We start from the raw sequence: 18,939 nt of genomic DNA on the forward strand, positions 1-18,939 counted from the left end.
CATTCACGAACAAGAATCTGTGTTCATTTCCTAGAGTAAGCACAAGAGGATTAGGCTACTTGCTTTTGATTATTATTATTTGTGATGTCGAAGGTCAAGTTTAATATTTCAGCACAGAAGAATTTCAGCCAGGGAAAGAAATAAGTTTTTTTCTTTTGCTTTAAGAAATTATTCACACATTACTTATATTTCACATTTTTCAGAAAGTGATCTACTGAAGTTAAAACAAGCAGTCTTGAATATTTCCATGAAGGATTATTTTCATAACTTGTGGGCCATGTTAGATATTGCTAGTGGTACAAATTAAATTAATGTAGAATAATTCAGATGTGGAATATGTAATTAAATTCTGACTTGTCATACTGTAGTGTGAAAAAGAAAGCAATGAAACTGGTGGAAAAATAGAGGCATATGGATGAAGTGTTCTACTTGGTGCACATTGTAAGTTTAAACATCAGGACAGTACATATTCAGTTTAGCTGTTAGCATTTTGACATTAGATTTGAACATTCTAACATTTTTGTAAATTATTTCTTCTGTATTTTGTGCAGTGGAAATATTATATACTTTTCTAAGTAGGAAAAGTGTCTTTAATGGTGATTTCTTCTTTCAGTTTTATGGTCTTTTACCAAACCAGGGAAATGTAAATCTGTTTGGACCTAATTACCAGTTGGTATGCCAGTTTGGGCAATTGAATTGTATATTTGATATCTTCTGAATTAGTTAGAAGACTCAGCTGTGGTGACTAAGTGGGTCACTCCACTCATTAATTGAGGGGCAACTGTTTAATATTGTCCATTGTGCCACTTCACAGCCTGTCACTTTCCAAACTGCCTTCTGGCAATGCAGCTCCACAGGGAAGCCATCAGCCTTCTCGTATTGGAATGACGTTCAAGAGACATGGCGCTTAATTTGGATAAAATGAATAAAAGCACAAAGAAAATGGTAAAGATGGGGGTGAAATTTAAAGCAATTTATTATGATGCCAGACTATAGGACATTGCTGCTAGCTATTTCTTCTCTTGTGATATGCCCAATTTTGAGAAAAACCCCCAAAACCAGATCTTGTATGAAATTAATCTTTAAAATCAAGAAATAATAAAATTCTAGCATTTTACTGTTATGGCTTTACAGTTTTAATTTCAACTTTGTAGCAAATAAAGCCCTCAAGTGCCATTGCATAGCAGAAGAATCAGATTTTTTAAAGCATCCAGAATATAATGTTTAACCTTAATTTTTGTGTTAAAATCACTGCTTCAATCCCTGTACAAAATACTAGCCCAGTTTGAATCAGGCATTGTAACAGTAAATGCTTGAAAACTTTGTATTCTTGCATTTCAGTTTTATGTCTAATTGAATTATTGTCTTTGTTGTATTTTGTCTTTGTTGACAAGTCTTATTAGAAATGCTTAATGAAACAAAGTCCTCAATTATGTGATTTAATTAAAACAGACCACTCCATGTTCCTGACAACCAGAGACCGGATTATGTTGTTGCAGTTTACACAGGGCTGGATAACAGATTTATACAAGGTTTGGGTGACAGATAAGCCCCATCAAGTATGTAACAGTGGAAAATCATTGAGAGATCAAATTAAAATGTACTTGGCCCCACTGTACTCAACACGGTGCCATTCTTTCTTTTGACATCAGAAGAACTATTGAATGTAGTATTTGGTCAAACACAGAATATTAAGGAGTTTGCAAGCATCAGTGTGATGAGAGCCTTGCTCAGTTGAAGACATTACAGACTTTACCAAGCATCTTTCATCCATTCAGGAATGTCATAGATTGCAGATAATTTGTAAATAGGTCAACGCATTTGCTAGTGGAACCTACTAAACCTCCTCCGGCTCCAGCAGGACTGTAATCTCAGATGGGTGTGTTCTGCCAGGTAGGAGAGCATGGCGTGAGTGATATGGGCAGCATCCCTATCCCTAAAAGAAAAAAAAAATTAATGCACGTTGAAACAGGGAACTGCCAAGAGCACAATAAACAAAATGGCCAAGCTATGAAATATATTGCTGTTTCTTCATCAGGAAAACTAACTATGAAATATTGCTGTTTGGCAGGGTCATTCCCTCAAAGCTTTGAGGAGCCTGTGTTTCTCTCATTTTGAAGCTATTGCAAAAGTCAATTAAAGTTTCTTGAAGCAGCTTATTTCTCTTATTTGAAAGAAGCATTTGAAAACATCATACTTAATTTATGTCAGTTTCTCAATTGTGTTTTTGAGAAGAGATTGACAGTGAGAAATGCCTCATGCTTATTTTGAATTCAGGAATGCAGATGTGCTGTCAAATTAAGCATTAACACACATAGTGCTTGTGTTATTCTTGGGTATTTTTTTGAATACATTAGGTACGTGACCTTTGGAGTTATTCACTCAGAACCAGCACATGGGTGATAGCTCAGTGGGGCTCTTACTGTAGCGTGCTCTAGGTTTTTCTAAAATGTCTCCAAATAATTAAGAAACATGGCATACAGCTAGTGCTATTAGCATATTTGAAGAGTGCTGTTAATGAATTAGCTGCAAATCCACAAAGATATTAAAAAAAATTAGAACCATCAAACTTGATTCCTTGCCACCCTCACAATGTATTTTACTCTTGTTCACAATAGCATTCTTTTCCCATGTGGCTGGGTAATGAAGTCAAGCTAGTGTAGTTCTTAGACTGTCTTAACATCCTATGTTGCATCCATCACACACTACAGTGTCTTCCAGTCACTCAAATATCTGTAAGTGGCTTTTCTTTGACTCTTTTAGAGGGGTAGTAGAATAGATTTAAGAAGCAGCTTTAAGAAGATGATATATATGATTTCTCTTAAGTTCTCCATGAAAAAAGCAGATGGTAAAATTCCCTTGTGAAACTGGAAGCAGTTCCAGTAGAAACTGGGAAAGCTCTTAAAGTCCAGTGTGTGGAACAACTTGGCTTCTTTCTAAGAGGTGCATCATGACACAAAGCAAGTGGCAGGCAGAAGGGATGAATCTCTTTGGCTTTCGTGCTTGGAGGTGTTGCTCATTCCCTATCACTTGAGTATCAACTGGAATTTCTATTGCATTCCTCTTCTGGAAAAAATATATGGACTCCCATAAAGACTTTTCTGCAGAATTACTGTTCTAAAAGATAATGAGGAGTGGAGTCATTAGTTAAAATGCTAATGACCAGTCGCAAGTAGCTTAGGCCCTTGTCAGTCACTGGCAATGAAATTATTTGGGCAAATGATTGAGAAAGACACTCTACAGTAGTTGTGGTTCTTTGAATTTTATTGTTGTTTTTTTGGTCAGTGGCCTACTAGCATCAAATCTTTAGCATATTTGACTTTTACATCAAAGCGTCTAGGAACCCTGCACATCACACCCTTCACCAGGAAACAGAACACTTGGAACTAAAGTACAGACTGCAGATGCTGGTGGCAGCCTAAATATGCAGCCTTTCAGCTTCATCCACTTGGAATGCAAGAGGGCAGTCAAATGAGAACATGTTTATAATACATCTGAGAGGGCTGTTGTAGCTATGAGGCAAATAAATGTTTCTCTCAATGCTCCTGCTGAGTTTCTAACAAGTTGTAGACCAGAGGAGAGTACGTAGTTGCCGGAGTAAACCCAGGTAGAATTAGGTCACCTTCCTTCCTCTCTGTGCATGCACCTGTCTGTTGCCACTTCATGTTATTTCAGCCTTGCTGCTCATGCTGTTATTAGTGCACAGCTTGTGGAGGTTTGGTGGAAGTGCCCAGGTGACTTCCTGTCCTGCTATAATGGGCTGTACATGGGAGAGATGACCTCTGGTAAAGCTGACCACCTGCAAAGTGCTGGCAAAAGTAGAAAGTGAGCCTCCCACGTAAGGATTTCTTCTTGCCATTATTTGTAATTAGATCAAATGGAAGGCTGTCAGTGAATGCTTTTTTGTGGAATATGAATTTCAGATTCAGCATCCTCTAACAGTATTTTGCTACGTGAGCTATTAGGACCATATGTATTTGAATACCATGAGTGTTGCTCTAAAGGGTAAAGCAGTGTAGTCAGTACAGGAATGCTTGCTAAAGATCTGTGGAGGAATGTAGAAAGGAAGCTATGCATATTCCTCTTGCAAGAAAGTATTTGTTGCTAGAAACTGGTCAGACTGTAAAGTATTCAGTAATTCTAAACACACCTTTGACTGAGCTTTAAAATGAGAGAAACATGTCTTGCATGCTCACTTTTTTGGGCTACAAGTTTCCTATCTTTGGCAGGTCTGTGCTGGATTCTGGTCTAGTGTGTTTAAGATTATTAGGGTATTCCTTATGGAATTCTTAAAATGTACTTCAGTGACCAGTTGTAGCCAACGTGTTTTTGTTGTGGCTGTTGGCTGTTCCTACCCTTAACAGATGGCACTCGTGTACACTGACAAGCTGTGGGATAGCTGAGCATTACTAATAAAACCTATCACATGTTAAACTTGACCTGACATTAATCAAGTTTTGAATGCTACAAATGATTAATGGATAATAATTAGTCTCTTGATCATATTAGTGAACATCAGTCTCACAATGCTGCCATTATCTGCTTTCATTCTTATAGGGAACAAATCTATTGCCATATTTAGGTGTTTTTCATGTCTTTTGAGCCAAAATGTTCTGTATGATTAACTTGGTAAAGAGGTTATTTATAGTCTTTCAGTATGATTGATTTCAGAGCTTCTAGTAAATTAACAAACTGAAAGGCTTTCCATAAAATAATATTTCATAAAAAGTATATATTTTTAAATTTTATCAACTGAAAAAATTCCCATGTGTCTACACAGTCATTTGGTATATTTTTCATCACCATATGATTCAGCTGTTGCCAGAGATGACACAGTTCAAAATAGTGGTTATTTTGGTTAACAGGTGAACTGTTGCAGTTTACTTTCACTCTTTTTGTTTAGTTACTGGTTGACAGCAAGTGCTTTCAAGATGTATATATGCATATAGACAAAATAATTTTTGCAGGTTTTCTCTGTTTTTGTCTAGAATTAGCATCTTGAGTGGATGGCTGTGTGAAAGCTAGGATTTGAGCTTTGAGCATAAATTCTTTTAAAGGATTTTCATCCAGTTTTATATTCTTGATTTTACAGCCCAAAAGCATGAAATTTCTTTTTAAGTAATGAGCAAGTGAGAAGTCTATACTTTGTGTTCCTTATGCAGTTAGGGCAAAGTAGATAATTTCACTGGTTTACTAAAAACGTAGCAGTTATCTTCAATATGTGTTGGTTCCTAATTAGCATAGGAAACTTCTTGCAGCAATTACTTCATAGAGAGCTCAGTATTTAATTTATTTTCTGCACTTTGTGATCCTACTTTTCCTTTATTCATATTTTAGTTCATTGGCATGGGTCAGGAAATATTTTGTAACTTCATGATTTTTTCTTAGCATATTAGCTTAAGAATATTTAGTATAAGCTATGGTTTTTTGGCTATACTCTCAGTTATTATGATGCATTTTCTTTCCTGCCTTTTGTTGCTGGTTAGATAAACATAGCTAAATACAATGAATAATGGAGGATGCATTACAGAATTGGACTTTACCCTGATGTAGATACACTTCAACTGATACTGTTCTTACCTCATTTATTTGATGTAAGGTAGCATATAATATTTTGATTAGGAAATGAGACTAATGCAGAGGAAACCGGGTCATGTTAAATTATTGAAAATCCGCTTTTCAATATTTTTATAGGTCATTTGGGGGAAAACATGAAATTATATAAATGAGAGATCACCTGTGGTTTTGTGAGGGAAATAAATGTTAACATTGCGTTAGAAACCTTTACTTTATGGCCATGTGTTAAGTTGCACTCCTGAGACCATGGGTGGTGATTTCAGAACCTTCAAAGTTACTTGGAAGGAGCTTTAATTTAAGGCAAGCAGCCAGTCGTAATGAGCCATTGGCTGGTCAAATACTTTGGCAAGTGCTCATATATCCAGAGATCTCCTTGAAAGCAGACTCCGGTGGAAGAGAACAGGGAGTGCATTTTTTCTTACTGCTGTGGCCCTTCTGGAATATTCCATCTAGTCTAGATGGAATGGTTTCAGTTGATAAAAAAAGGTATCTGTGGGATATCTTCTGAGGAGACGTTGAAATATTTGAAGAGTTACATCTGCTTCCTTGTGAAATGTTTGAAATGTGAACCTTGTTTCTAAAAACAACCTCTAAGATGTCTTGGTCAGAGTCTAAAAAGAAGAATAAGGAAGAAAAGCTGAAGGAAGAAAAAAATTGCTGAGAAATAGGAATTAATTTTTTAATTGCACAGCCATACTTCATTGGACAGCTTAATGAAGATTGTGGTTCTCCATCACAGCATGCTGTAATTTGAGATTGCACAGTTTTCCAAATAAATTACTTGGCACTTGAGCATATCACTTGAAGAGGAGCTTAAATATGCATGAGAGGAGAGGGTTTCATCCCCATAGCTGTCTAAAAGTTAGTGTGAAATGGTGATCCAGGCTATGTCTGCTTTGGAGCAGGGAGGGTAGGAAGCAGTAGAACTGCCAGAGGTGTGTCTTTAATCCTCTCCCACCTGCCCCCAGATTGTTAATATACTCTGGGTTTGTTTACGTCAATTGTTTTACTTGCAATGCAATGTTAGATGAGGTGATTGGTATCCTGAATGTGAAAAAGATAAAAGTCTGCATGGATTGAGTTCGACATGTTTTTGTTGTGTTGTAGTTTTTTTCTTTCTCTTTTTTAATCTGTATTTCAGAAGGTGTGTGCTCCCTTCAATTCCCAAAACCATGAATTCCCTAGAGTCACTAAAGACTGTTTTGAAAGTTTTACCATATATTTGTAGTAATTCAGTCAATTAACCAAAGTCAAAACTTCTCTTAACACTTTTTTTTGGGCTCTATTTCTGTTAAAATGTGAACCAGCCAGTTTCTATTTGTGGAAAATTTGAGGTTCTGGGTATTATTTTTAAATAATATATGAAACTTTTCCCCCCTTTGGCATAGTTACTCATGCTATTTGATGCTTTTTTGCTTTGAGACTGAAAGCAGCTGTTCAGTTCTTGTTACCTTCTCTGCTTTTAGACACAAAACAAACCAAAGAAGATGTGATGCTCTGGGACAGGGGAAAATGGAAAGATTCTGGTGAGAAGGAAGGAGCAGAGACCACAGCTGTAGCTTAGAGGACCAGCTTCCCTCACTTGACTTTAAGCTGCATTTGATATTTTCAAGCACTGCACAGCAGCCTGTGTATCATCTGAAGGGAAGCTTACACTGCACCAAATGCATGCTTAATTCTTTTCCAGGAGGCTTCCTTTTCAAAATGTAAAGTTTGAAAGCTGGGGTTTAGAATGTTAGTAGTTTGGATGATGGCTCCATCGTTGCCTGGTACAGCTTGATTTATTTTTTGGGAAATGTGGTAATTGGGATGAATCTGAGCCAGACTATTTTTGCATTATTTTAACTGATCTTAACATAAAAATCGTTCTGTGGGATTTCTGATGTCATTCAAACCCGGGATTTATGAAGATTTATGTAGTAGGTTATCTACAGAGATGTATGAGCTCATGTTTATAAAACTCGACAGTTGTCAGGATGTGAGAATTGCTTTGTGGCTGATGGTGAGGGCTGTCATCCTTGGAGAAAGGGATTGTCCTATAAGTTGGGCTGAAACTTAAACCAGTGAAGATGCTGGAATGACAATAGGCCCATGTCTGAAGGTGTTTCACATTCTGGTTTACTGGCAATTCAATTTACTGTTTATTTGTAACTAATACTTTTGAGTGAAGTATATTCCGTCTCTGTAGAGTGAACAGGTCCAGATGATCAGTAATTTGAAAGGAGGCTCTGGAAAACTGCGTAGGGACTGCAGGCAGAGTTGCTCTAGCTTGACTTGAAGTGAAGCATGTAGCAGTTCTGAAATTGAAAAAGCAAGGAAGAGGGATGTGTATTTGTCTTGTATTATAACATTCAAAGGGAGTTTTTTCTGTATCCCTAAGTATTTCAGGAGTCTAACAAGCAGTGTCAGTTTTGAATCAGAAATGCAGACAAAATGGTTAACAATATCTGCATATTGTGACACAGGAGATCAATAATTGTGTGTGTGCAAGTACCTTAATAAAATTATTTTGTAGAAAGTCAGTATGACTTTGCAAAGTCATCATTATATTCTGGAATCCGCATAACTCACGTTGTGTTGTGTTTCCATGAGATTTTTTTTAAATTTTCTAAGGGGAAGGAAAAGGCACAGTAGTACCTGCTGGACTTACTTATTTTATGAATAATGTAATATCTGCAAACTCATGGAATCATTTGTCTTGCCTCAGAAATACTGAACACTAATGAAAACCTACTAGTGTTATATGGAATTTGTATGCACCTAAATTTTCTCTCCTTCCTGCTGAAGGAGCAAAGTGATTTTTTTGTTGGTGTAAGTACAGAGAGATCTCTAAAGCGTGAATTTTCAATTATCCACAGAAGAACTGCTGACTGGTTCAGTGTTTTAGCAAAAGCAGTTTCAGCAAGTTAGTGCTCTTTTGGTGACATACTGCTGCTCTTCATCTCAGTGGTTAAGGAGCAAGGAGAAATCCTGTTACTTGTCATACAGCTCCACTCAATCCATGCAATTATACCAATCTTTTGCTTAGAGGAATGCTATTAGATGTAGCAATAATTTTAAATTTAGTTAAAAAGTATGAAAGGAAAAGTTTTAAATACTAAACTGTAATATGAGTATATGGCTTATTGCAATGTTAACTGGGAAGGAGGAAGCTGAAGGAAGTGAACAGAGAGGATCTCAGGTGGAAATAGATGCCAAGAGGCTACAAGGAACTGGATGCCAGAAGACTTGGTTCACATGCATCATTTACCCATGTTTTATAAAATGTCATTGAGATGCATTGCACTTTATCTGATCCATGGCAGTCATCCCAGTCAAGCAGGTGTGCCATTTATCATGGCGCCGATTAAAAAAGGCGATTCTGTTCAAGTTAATTGGAAATGTGAACGTGTGGAACATTGAACAATGTTTTTTTTAAAAGATGAACCATGATATTTGCATTTGAAGTTCATAAACTGAAAAAACTGAACTTCTTTAGTGTCAAAAATGGTTGTATGTCAAACATTCCTTTTCTGCTCATTTTCCTGCCATTCCAAACTGTCTGCAATATTCAATGTCTATGTATTCTGCTGTTCACAGACAACCTTTACATAATTTAATTCTCAAGAAAATTTTTATGGGAATAAAGTCAGAGAAAATGTACATTTCTTCCTGCCTTCCCTCCCCCCAATTGCTAATCCTTTCTAGTCAAAATTAGTTTCTAGAGAGAATATTGTCATTTAAATACATGTAATTGACCTAATGAGAATGAAAGCAGCATAATGAGAATGAAAGCAGAATAACTGGGAGTACAAAGAAGTGTAGTTATCTGTTGAGGCTTGCTCTGGATTTAATATCCTTTTGCCTTTGATATCTAATTGCCACTTGGGAGGAGCTGTCATACTGAGAACACTGTGGACCTCCAAACTGAGAATGTTTGAGTCTGAAACTGCATGGCAGCTTGATGAGATGGATTCCTTTACATTTTGTAATTCTGTCTAAGTAGTGAATGAAAAGTATCAAAATATATTTCTGAAATGGGAAATCTTTATATTTTCTTCTCCATTTATTGACTTGTAATAGTACTTTAATGTAGTTTTCTAAAACTACATGTAGACCAGAGTAGAAAGAGTTGCAGGCCAAACATTACACTATAATTATTTTATGCTTTTCTGTGTATTCCAAATTTAAAGATTGTTTCTATATTCTTAAGTTTTATTTTGGGAAAGAATACATAATTCAGTTATGTAAGCTCCAACACCAAAGTAACTGTGTCCTCAAATTGTAGTTCCCTCAAGAACATCAAAAACAGAAGCAGAAACAGAGGTGATTGGTTTTTCTTTGCCACTTTGGTTAATGCCTTTTAAGAAGTAGCTAGAAATTTATAAAAAGTATAGTCTCAACCAATTTGAAGTTGCTCATGGTTTTTTTGATTTTTAAAATATTGTTATTCATTATTATTATTCAGTTAGAGGATTTTTGGTATCTGAATTTAATGAAATCTGTTTTGTGCATTTTTGTATGCTTGAAGCATATTTTATTACAGATGACTGGCCATTCAGTTTTGGAACTGCGCAGTAATCTTGCAAGTGATCCATGGAAGACTTGGCTTATGTAGAAATTTAAAAAAACCCACCATTTTTAAAAACTTTTTGACATTTGTTTAAATATTTTTCCAATGCACTCATTGCTCTAATGAAACAGATACTAGCAATAGATTTATGAAAGAATCTGGGATTATTTTGTTGTCATTTTGTGTAGATATGTGGTAGCAGATGCATTACCTTGTGAACCTCAGATGTAAATTTCAAAATAACAACGGGTTATAACAGCAACGTGCAGCTTCAAGTTTCAGTTATGGGCTTTCTGTTCTGAAAAACAGTGTTTCGTTGCATAGTTTCTTACTCAGAATTAAATATTCTTAAAGTATTTTGCCACTTAAGAATACTCTCATAGTGTGTTTTTTCCAGTTATTTTTTTTTTATAAAAGTTGAATAGTGAAAGCTTTATTAGTTAGAGCTATAGGCACAAATAGGCTAATGACCGGGTAAGAGAAAAAGGTAGCTTTTTATAGCAAAATCATCTGTTGTTCTGTGCAAACAGTTACAGGTTTAAGTGAAATATGCTAGATTATTATTGTTTGAAGTATTTGGTCATGAGGCTTTTGATCCATGAAATATCAAAGTGCATTGCTTTTAGTTGTACGTACCTTAGTAGGATACAAATGTTAATTCTCAGCTCCTTTCATACTTTATTGACTTCATTTGAATAATTTAGTCAGCAGGTCATTAAGTTGAGCTCTAGAAAGGAAATTGTGGAAAATTAGCAGACCAGGCCAAAATGATGCTTTTAAAACTGACTGTGATTTACTGAGTTCTGTATTTGCTATGTTTTATCACCATGTAGTTACTTTCTTGTCAAAGTTTTTTCAAATATTACTAAAAGCACCTACAACTTTAGGACAGATTCTTCATCTCAACAGTAAACTTAAATTGAAATTAATAAAGAGATAGTTTGGTAATTCTCCTAATTTTTGCTATTACTTTTCAGTTGTAATTATTCTTGGTTATTTGCTTTTCCTTAGGCAAGTCATAATTTAATATGGAAGTATAACATCAATTCTCATAACTGTTGACTAGCTGGTTTCAGTGGTTTGTTGAATTAGATGGTCTTTTCCCTCTGGTAAATGGAGCTTGATGGATATATTTACTTCCATATGGAATTCACAGTCTTTGAAAGCATAAAATAGAATATTCAAGATACAAATTAATTCAAAGAGTTGTTTTACAGTTGTGTAGCTGTGTTACTGATTTATGCCCTAGTTAGGGAGCCTGTCAAACATGAATTTTAAATGATGTCCTCAAGTATTTTTCCGGAGATAAGTTAAATCTAAAGTAAGTGCTACTTGTGCATTAAAGTGGCAAATGGATTTTTTAATTTGCCCACAAATGACCATAGTGTCCTGTATTAGATGTGATATTTCTTCATTTTCTAGTGTATTGGATCATCGTGGTTTCTAAGCATTTCATTTTGGACAAAAGCATTTTCTAGCTTTGAGTAAAAACTGCTACTTTGCTGACGTTGACATTTCCCAACCTCTAACGTTAAACCGTACATAAGCTGTTTACTGGCAAACGATTGCAGTAGTAGTGTATAATCCACTTTGATGTGCATTTCTCTATGGAAAAAAGATTCTTTTCCCTTTTGTTCTACAGCTCCTGGAAGGAAACTTTGCCAGAGAAGTTAGCCATGAAGTGGATGGACTGATATTTCAGCCTACAGGAGTAAGTAGCATAAAGAATGGATTTTTCTCCCTTCAGTCCCAGATGAAATTCTCACTCTCCCTCCCCACTCATCCATCTACTACCTAATCTTTGTTATGGTCAGGATTACTTGCAATGTTATTTCTGACTGGTTGCTATCTCATTTGTAGTATGTGTGATTTCTTACTAATCAGTGGTGATAGTTTTCATCTCATGTTTTTTTAGAATATGTACTATGAATATATGCTGCTAAATAAGGAAGAATTTTCTATGACTCTATGAGTTCCGTGAATCTTTCAACCATTGATTTGAGCTCTCATATTATTTTGCTTTTTCAAGGATGTTCACACATTAAAATTTCATTAAAATTTGTGACTCATGTTGTTTTAGTGCAATTAAAGCATGATAAATTCTTAAGCCATGTCTGCCAGTGTAAAGATATATGAATGGCCTGGGGAGAACTTACCAGAAATATTGCAGACAACCAGAAAAAATAATGCAAGTGGTTCTTGAGCAGGAAAGGTGGCTTTAAAGGAAGTCTATAGCATGGCCTTATCCATTCTATTACTCCTCCTGTTGAATCATACTGTGGATACACTGCAGTGTGTATTGTATATTGGTGTAGATCATGACTGTAGCATCATCCATCTTGACTTTTTTCTTAGTTTGTAAATCATAGGATGGTTTGACTTGGAAGAGACTGTAAAGATCATCTAATTCCGATCTCCTGCCAGAGGGGGATAGAGACACTTTCTACTAGAGCACGTTGTTCAGAACTGCATTCAGCCAGGCCTTGAACACTTCCAGGGATGAGCACCCATAACTTTTCCAGACAACCTATTTCAATGCCTGACTACCCTCATAATAAAGAATTTCTTCCTAATATCTAACCCTAAACCCACTCTCTTTCAATTTTAAGCCATTTTCCCTTGTCCTATCACTATACTACACCTTGTACTATCACTTTTGCCCTTGTCAAAAGTCCCTCTCCATCTTTTTCGTAGGCCTCTCTTAGATACTGGAAGGCTGCCGTATGGTCTCCCTGGAGCCTTCTCCAGGTTAAACATCCCCCACTCCATCAGGCTGTCTTTACAGGAGAGTTGCTCCAGCCCTGTGATCATCTCAGTGGCCCTTCTCTGGACTTGTTCTAATAAGTCCATATCTGTCTTATGTTGGGTGTTGCAGAGCTGGACATAGCACTCCAGGTGGAGTCTCATGAGAGCAGAGGGGAAGAATCACTTCCCTTGCCCTGCTGCCCATGCTTCTTGGGATGCAGACCAGGGTGTGACTGGCTTTCTGAGCTGCAGGTGCACGCTGCAGCCTTATGTTGAGCTTTTTGTCTACAAACAGCCCCAAGTCTTTCTCCCCAGGCCCAGTCTTGATCCATTCTCCACCCAGCCTGTGTTTGTGCTTGGGATTGCTCTGACCCAAGTGCAGGACCTTGCACTTGGCCTCGTTGAGCTTGGATGTTTGCACTGGCCCAGCTCTCAAGCCTGTCAAGGCCCTTCTGGATGGCATCCCTTCCCTCCACTGTGTTGACTGAATCAAGCAAGGAATTGTTTCAATTATTTCAAATTTGACAGATATTTCTACCCTTCCAGTTAATGGTGGAAAATATGTTTGTACACTTTTCCAGTTGAAACGTATTTTTCCTGGTCTATTTCATATACTGTAGATCTTAGCAAGGGGTTGAAACATATTGAAACATATTGAAACATATTTTTCCTGGTCTATTTCATATACTGTGGATCTTAGCAAGGGGTGATGAGACTCCCATCTGGAAGTAAGATAAACTTCTCTATTTCAAGTTCTATATCAGCTAACTAAGCAATTAGACCAGATACCTTTTTTTTTTTTTTAAATATATATAGCTATTTCCAATTTAAAGGAAAACTGCTAGGATAAAGAAAGTTCATACCGTCATAAAAAGTCCTGATGTTATCTTAGAATATTGTTAGAATCTAAAGCAATTGTAAAGGTTTCTCAGAAACACTTCCCTGAAAATTAGAGGTTAAGGTAAGCGGAGTTACTACAGCTAAATTTGAAATTACCTTTTCTAGTTGAAGTGAAATTAGTGAAGAATGTGTCTCTATGATTGTTACAGGAAATCAATATTTGATATGTTTTGTGTTTCTAGAACTTGTGTTTTCTGATATAGCATACTAAAAATTTATAACTGAACTAAAACATAGGGTTTTTTTATAAATGCTTATAAAGGTTATTCATCGTTAACATATTTATTTCGCCTAGTTTAATGTTCAAATTTTAGTACTGTTTCTGGATTTATGGAATGTAAGTGTGTTGCATTTGGTCTTAAACTGATTTTCCTGGATGAAGCAATGTCCAGTTTTCTCAGTGTAATGACTTCCTTAGTTGAGAAAGCATAAGTAATATATTTAGAGTGAAAGACATTATTGTAGACCTGTTAACTGGGAAATAAGTATTAAAGCTGATTAACTGAAAAGGATGAAGCTGATAGAGGTAGTTGATACTGCTTTTTTATTTCATTTGATGCAGAGAGAATAAATTAACAAACAACAATACAAGAATAATGGTATAACAGTGCATAAATGAACCTTTGAGAATACTAACTGAAATAATTTTTGTGTTGTAGTTGTATGCATGATGTATTAGGTCTTTTCACCGAGAAAACAACAACCCCCTGTTGTTGATTAGGGTGTAGAGCCCTGAACTTTGGTTATTGTGAGACTTGGAGACCTTTACTGTTGACTTTACAAAACCTGTTTGTCTCAAGTGAAGAGACCATGGCATATCCAGAAGAAAACAAGTCTTAAGAACCATTTTTACTGACATAATTGATCTTGCAGAAAGAAAGAACAGACAGAATGATGCTGAGTTTTAGAAGATCAGGGAAATTCAACAACATCTTTTGGGAGCTCCTGAAGTCCAATGTGTGTTTTGAGGAGAACACAAATGTAGGCAGGAATTGAAGCATAATCACAAAGGAGGATGAAGTGGCAGCAGAGGAGCTTAAACAGAATGTAAACATTTACAGACAGAAAATTCTCTGGGGAGAATTGCCCACACTTACCCTAGTTTTGATAGGTGAAGCAGAATGCAGAAGTTAACTATTTAATACAAAGAATGATCAGCTTATTAGTTCATACTGTTTGAGAGTTTTTTCTCAGTTTCCCTTCCCTTCCACCCCTGTTTACTCAGATATGTTCCTCTTTTTGTCTGGCCTTAGATAAAGGCATCTTTATAGATAAAGGCATCTGAGTATATGGATATATTCCCCACTACCTACCGGCAGCACTGGTACTGGGAGTCAACATGGATGGAGAAAGAATATTTTGTTGTTTTGAAATTTGGTTTAATTCTGATTTGCAATAAAACTAAAAATATCCAAATGATCTGTGAGTGGGAATTATGCTTTTAGCCTCTAAGAGCTCTGGGTTTTCTCACTTTTCTTTTTGAAGAGATTTGGTGTCATTCCTGTATTAGTCCAGTTTTGAGAAATTGGTATGCTTTAATGAAAAGGGTTTTGTGAAAAGGTTTTACTACTGAATCTAGGGTTTCAGTTAGATGTGAGAGGGTTTGTTTTCTTCTGTTAGTATTCCTATCTAAACTCATAGTATGAATAGCAAGGTTCTTGTATTGAAGCAGAAATTATTTTGCACTGTGACTGATGATGGTAGAAACAACATTAAAGAGTAAGGAGATTGTTTCCTGCCTGTGAATGTTAGTTTACTTTGCAAGATGATACTAACTGAACATTATTATTCCTAACTAATTCACCAGTTACTTGAGTTACTTTATATTGTTTTTTGCCTGGGATATACAAAGGCTTTGATTTCACAGTGACACTTGAAAGACAATGGCTGAGGCATCCCATCTTCTTGCCCTTTCCTTCCTTCTCAGCCTAAAAGTTTTCATAGATCATGAGAAGAGCATGTTTAGTGGAAGTGATGGACGTTTTTGCCTCGTTTATGATTTAAGAGTGCTTAGTAGGTAATTTGATGTGATGTGTGGTTCTTATGCAATTCCTGCATTAACATATCATACTCTTAACAGCTCCATCCCAAGAGACAAATGTTTTCTTACTACTGTTTCTCTTCTTCCCTTCATACTCTTTTCCATTACTCATTTTCTCTTCATGCATTCTCTTTATCCTGCAGCCCATTTCCCCATTCCTTTTGATTACCGTTCTATGTCGCTTCTCCCTAACAGTTCTTTTCCCTCCATCATCTTCTATCCATTTAAGATCCTGCCACTCTAACTCCCATATGCCTAAATCAGCTCTATTCCGTCTGATCAACTTTCTGGTTCCTCTACCTGTAACAGGTTGGCAGAGCAGGGCCTGAAGGTAAGTGCTAGAAGAGAAACAGAGCAGCAGGAAATTTCATGGACAGGTATCTCACCCTGGGATTATGCCCCAGACAATGACTGAGTTAGTTAAAAGGTAAAAGCCACATGCCTTATTTACATATTCTGAATGCTTGTGTAAAGATTGGAAGCTTTCAGTCCCTTTTTTGAAAGGTTACTTCAAAACAGCAAACTTCTTAAATTTGTTTTAGAACACTTGCAGTTTACCAGCCTGTATGTTTTTTATGAAAATCTCAGAAATGGCCTCTTCTGATGGCAGAATCAGCTCTCTGGGCTGTGCCCACTCATCAGTGAAATTACTTTTCTTGTCTACCTTATAAATCGTACCTTTGCTAGGTATCTCAGACTGTCTGATTTTTGTGCTAGTAATCTCCTAATAACCAGCTTTCTTGCTGACTAAAACTATTACTTTTCTTTTGCTTGGGGAAAGGATGTAGGAATTATTTTCTTATTTTGGTGAACTAAGTGAAGACTCACTGGCCATCAGTTAGGAAGACCTAAGGACAGCTTTTGGGCATCTGTGGAAAGCTTGTATCGCAATTTATAATCTTCTGTTTTGTGTTTGCCTGCTGAGCTGAGACTGATTTCTGTTTGGTACTCCTCTGTGCTCTTATTTCGGATGAGAATTAAAGTCCAGTTGTGTGGAATTGGGATTTTTACAGGGAAGGACGAAGGGCAGCTGCTGAGCTCTGTTCTTCTAAGATAAATGTTATTTTAAAGAACAGCTGAATTATTTAACACATAACTCTCCATACTGAATACTAATGCAAAGCTTAGCCTCTAAAATGAAAGAATAATGAGCAGGTTTTTGTAACTGAATAACATTGCATGAGTTATTACTATATCTTTCTTCCCTTTCCTTGGCAGACTTAGTGGTGATCTGAAATGCTTGGTTGCCTGTTAATTATTTGTGCTATTCCCATTGTATAATAGGCTGTGTTATTTTCTGTCATTATGAAAGTTCATCCAAAATCACTGAAGTTAAAACTGAATAAAATATCTCTAAAAGATACCACCAAATAAAATATCTCCATGATTTGTTTCATTAAGCAGTGCCAGTTTGTCCTAAATAATCCTATATAATTGGAAAGCCTTTTCTTCACAGTATATATTTTATCAAATGGTGTGTAAATTTTTAATAATAGGCCTAGTCACTTGCTGGCTTATTTCTAAAACTCAGACATCCTGTTTATCAGTGATGGAACAACAATTACTGTTACGTATTTCTATTGCAATAGCAAGTAATGGCCTCAGACAGACTCAGATATAGTCTCAATACCAAAGCTGATATATAAAGGCTTGGGAAGAATCATATAATAGCATAGATTTTTGCTTCTAAAAAATACATGTTTCTGGATTTAGCTTTCTAATTTTGTAGTGATTCATGTAAGATTTGGAGGCAATGAAATAGAATAAAATGGCATAGACTATTTCATTTGGAAGGGACCTACAATGATCATCTAGTCCAACTGCCTGACCAGTTCAGGGCTGACCAAAAATTTAAGCATATTATTAAGCACATTGACCAAATGCCTGTTATACACTGAGAGCTCTAGGGCATTGACTACCTCTCTAGGAAGCCTGTTCTATGTTTCACCATCCTCTTTAGTACAGAAATGCTTCCTGATGTCCAGTCTAAAACTCCCTGGCACAGCTTTGAACTGTTCCCACACATCTTATCACTGGGAAAACAAACCAACACCTTAATTTGTTAACACAGATGCTAGGACCACATGACTTTTTTTTTTTTTTTCTCTAGAGTTTGCTGGAGAAGGAAGGAGAATCTGGAGAGAATAATTTTCATCAGTCTTTGGTTTTATCCACACTTTTAAAACCTTTCTTGTATCTTTAGAATATCTCTTTGCTAAATGTGATTTCTTCTGTAAGAGGAATGTTTTTGACTGAATCTGTTACTAGTCAGGGGATGCTGTTGTCACGTCAGTGTGCACTTTTTGTGCAGTTGTAGGGTTTCCTTTAACAGAGAACTTGCTGTCAATCTCCTGAAATGCCACTGAGCTTTGCAACTCTTTTCTGCCTATGAATAGTTGTTATATTCAATTTCCATGGCAATGTTCTTGCAATTCATGTCTTAAGTAGCTATCCCGATCTCAAATATACAATTTTTTCATATGCTTGACAAACATACCCAAATATATTAGCAATACACAGTATTCCTTTGAGGGGTTTTCTGTGACTATACAAGTAAATATTTTATACCAGTTCAAGTTTGTCTTTGCTTGCTTGAGGTGATTTGTTTCCTACTTTTTTTTTAAAAATCTGAAAGCTAGAAAATTAAGAAATGCTAACCTAAACACCAGTAAGAAAAGTCTAATTAAATTAATTACATCTCATTTAATTAAATGGTTAGATTCCTAGATACAAGTACTATGATTTTTGAACATAGCAGATTTTTATGATTTCCGCTTACTTTTCAAGAACCTGAGATAATTCACACCCCAGGAAATTTCTACTTTTCTTAGAGACGCAAACTCCTAGCATCCAGAGTTGAAAAAAACATGGCCACTCCCCCACACTTTCCCTTTATGAGTCATTTTTAGCTCTAAATATAGTAAGGTTGGGGTGTAGCAAAAGTTTTTCTTTAACTTTCTGCTGTTGGTCCTCTAGTGCATTTAGATTGAAAGGTATTTGCTATTTGCCAGAACTGTTTAACCTGTCCTCCTTAGTATGTCAGTCTGAATGGATGTCAGTGCCTTGAGTCTGATTACCTAAGGAGAGTGTTGGTTCTAATTGGTATGTTGTCTCATTTGCTTGT

General features: G+C 36.2%; 1 protein-coding gene across 1 annotated transcript in view; it reads left to right on the plus strand.

The window, feature by feature from the left end:
• Window positions 1-18,939, plus strand: part of RNGTT (RNA guanylyltransferase and 5'-phosphatase) — a 168,778-nt gene that overhangs the window by 69,237 nt on the left and 80,602 nt on the right. The window contains exon 12 of the mRNA XM_085056366.1: window positions 11,772-11,840. Coding sequence (XP_084912492.1) covers window positions 11,772-11,840 — 69 coding nt within the window. The remainder of the gene's footprint in view (window positions 1-11,771; window positions 11,841-18,939) is intronic.

The sequence above is a fragment of the Lichenostomus cassidix genome, chromosome 3 (genome assembly GCF_008360975.1).
Source record: "Lichenostomus cassidix isolate B80296 chromosome 3, HeHo_3.0, whole genome shotgun sequence".
Lineage (NCBI taxonomy): Eukaryota > Metazoa > Chordata > Aves > Passeriformes > Meliphagidae > Lichenostomus > Lichenostomus cassidix.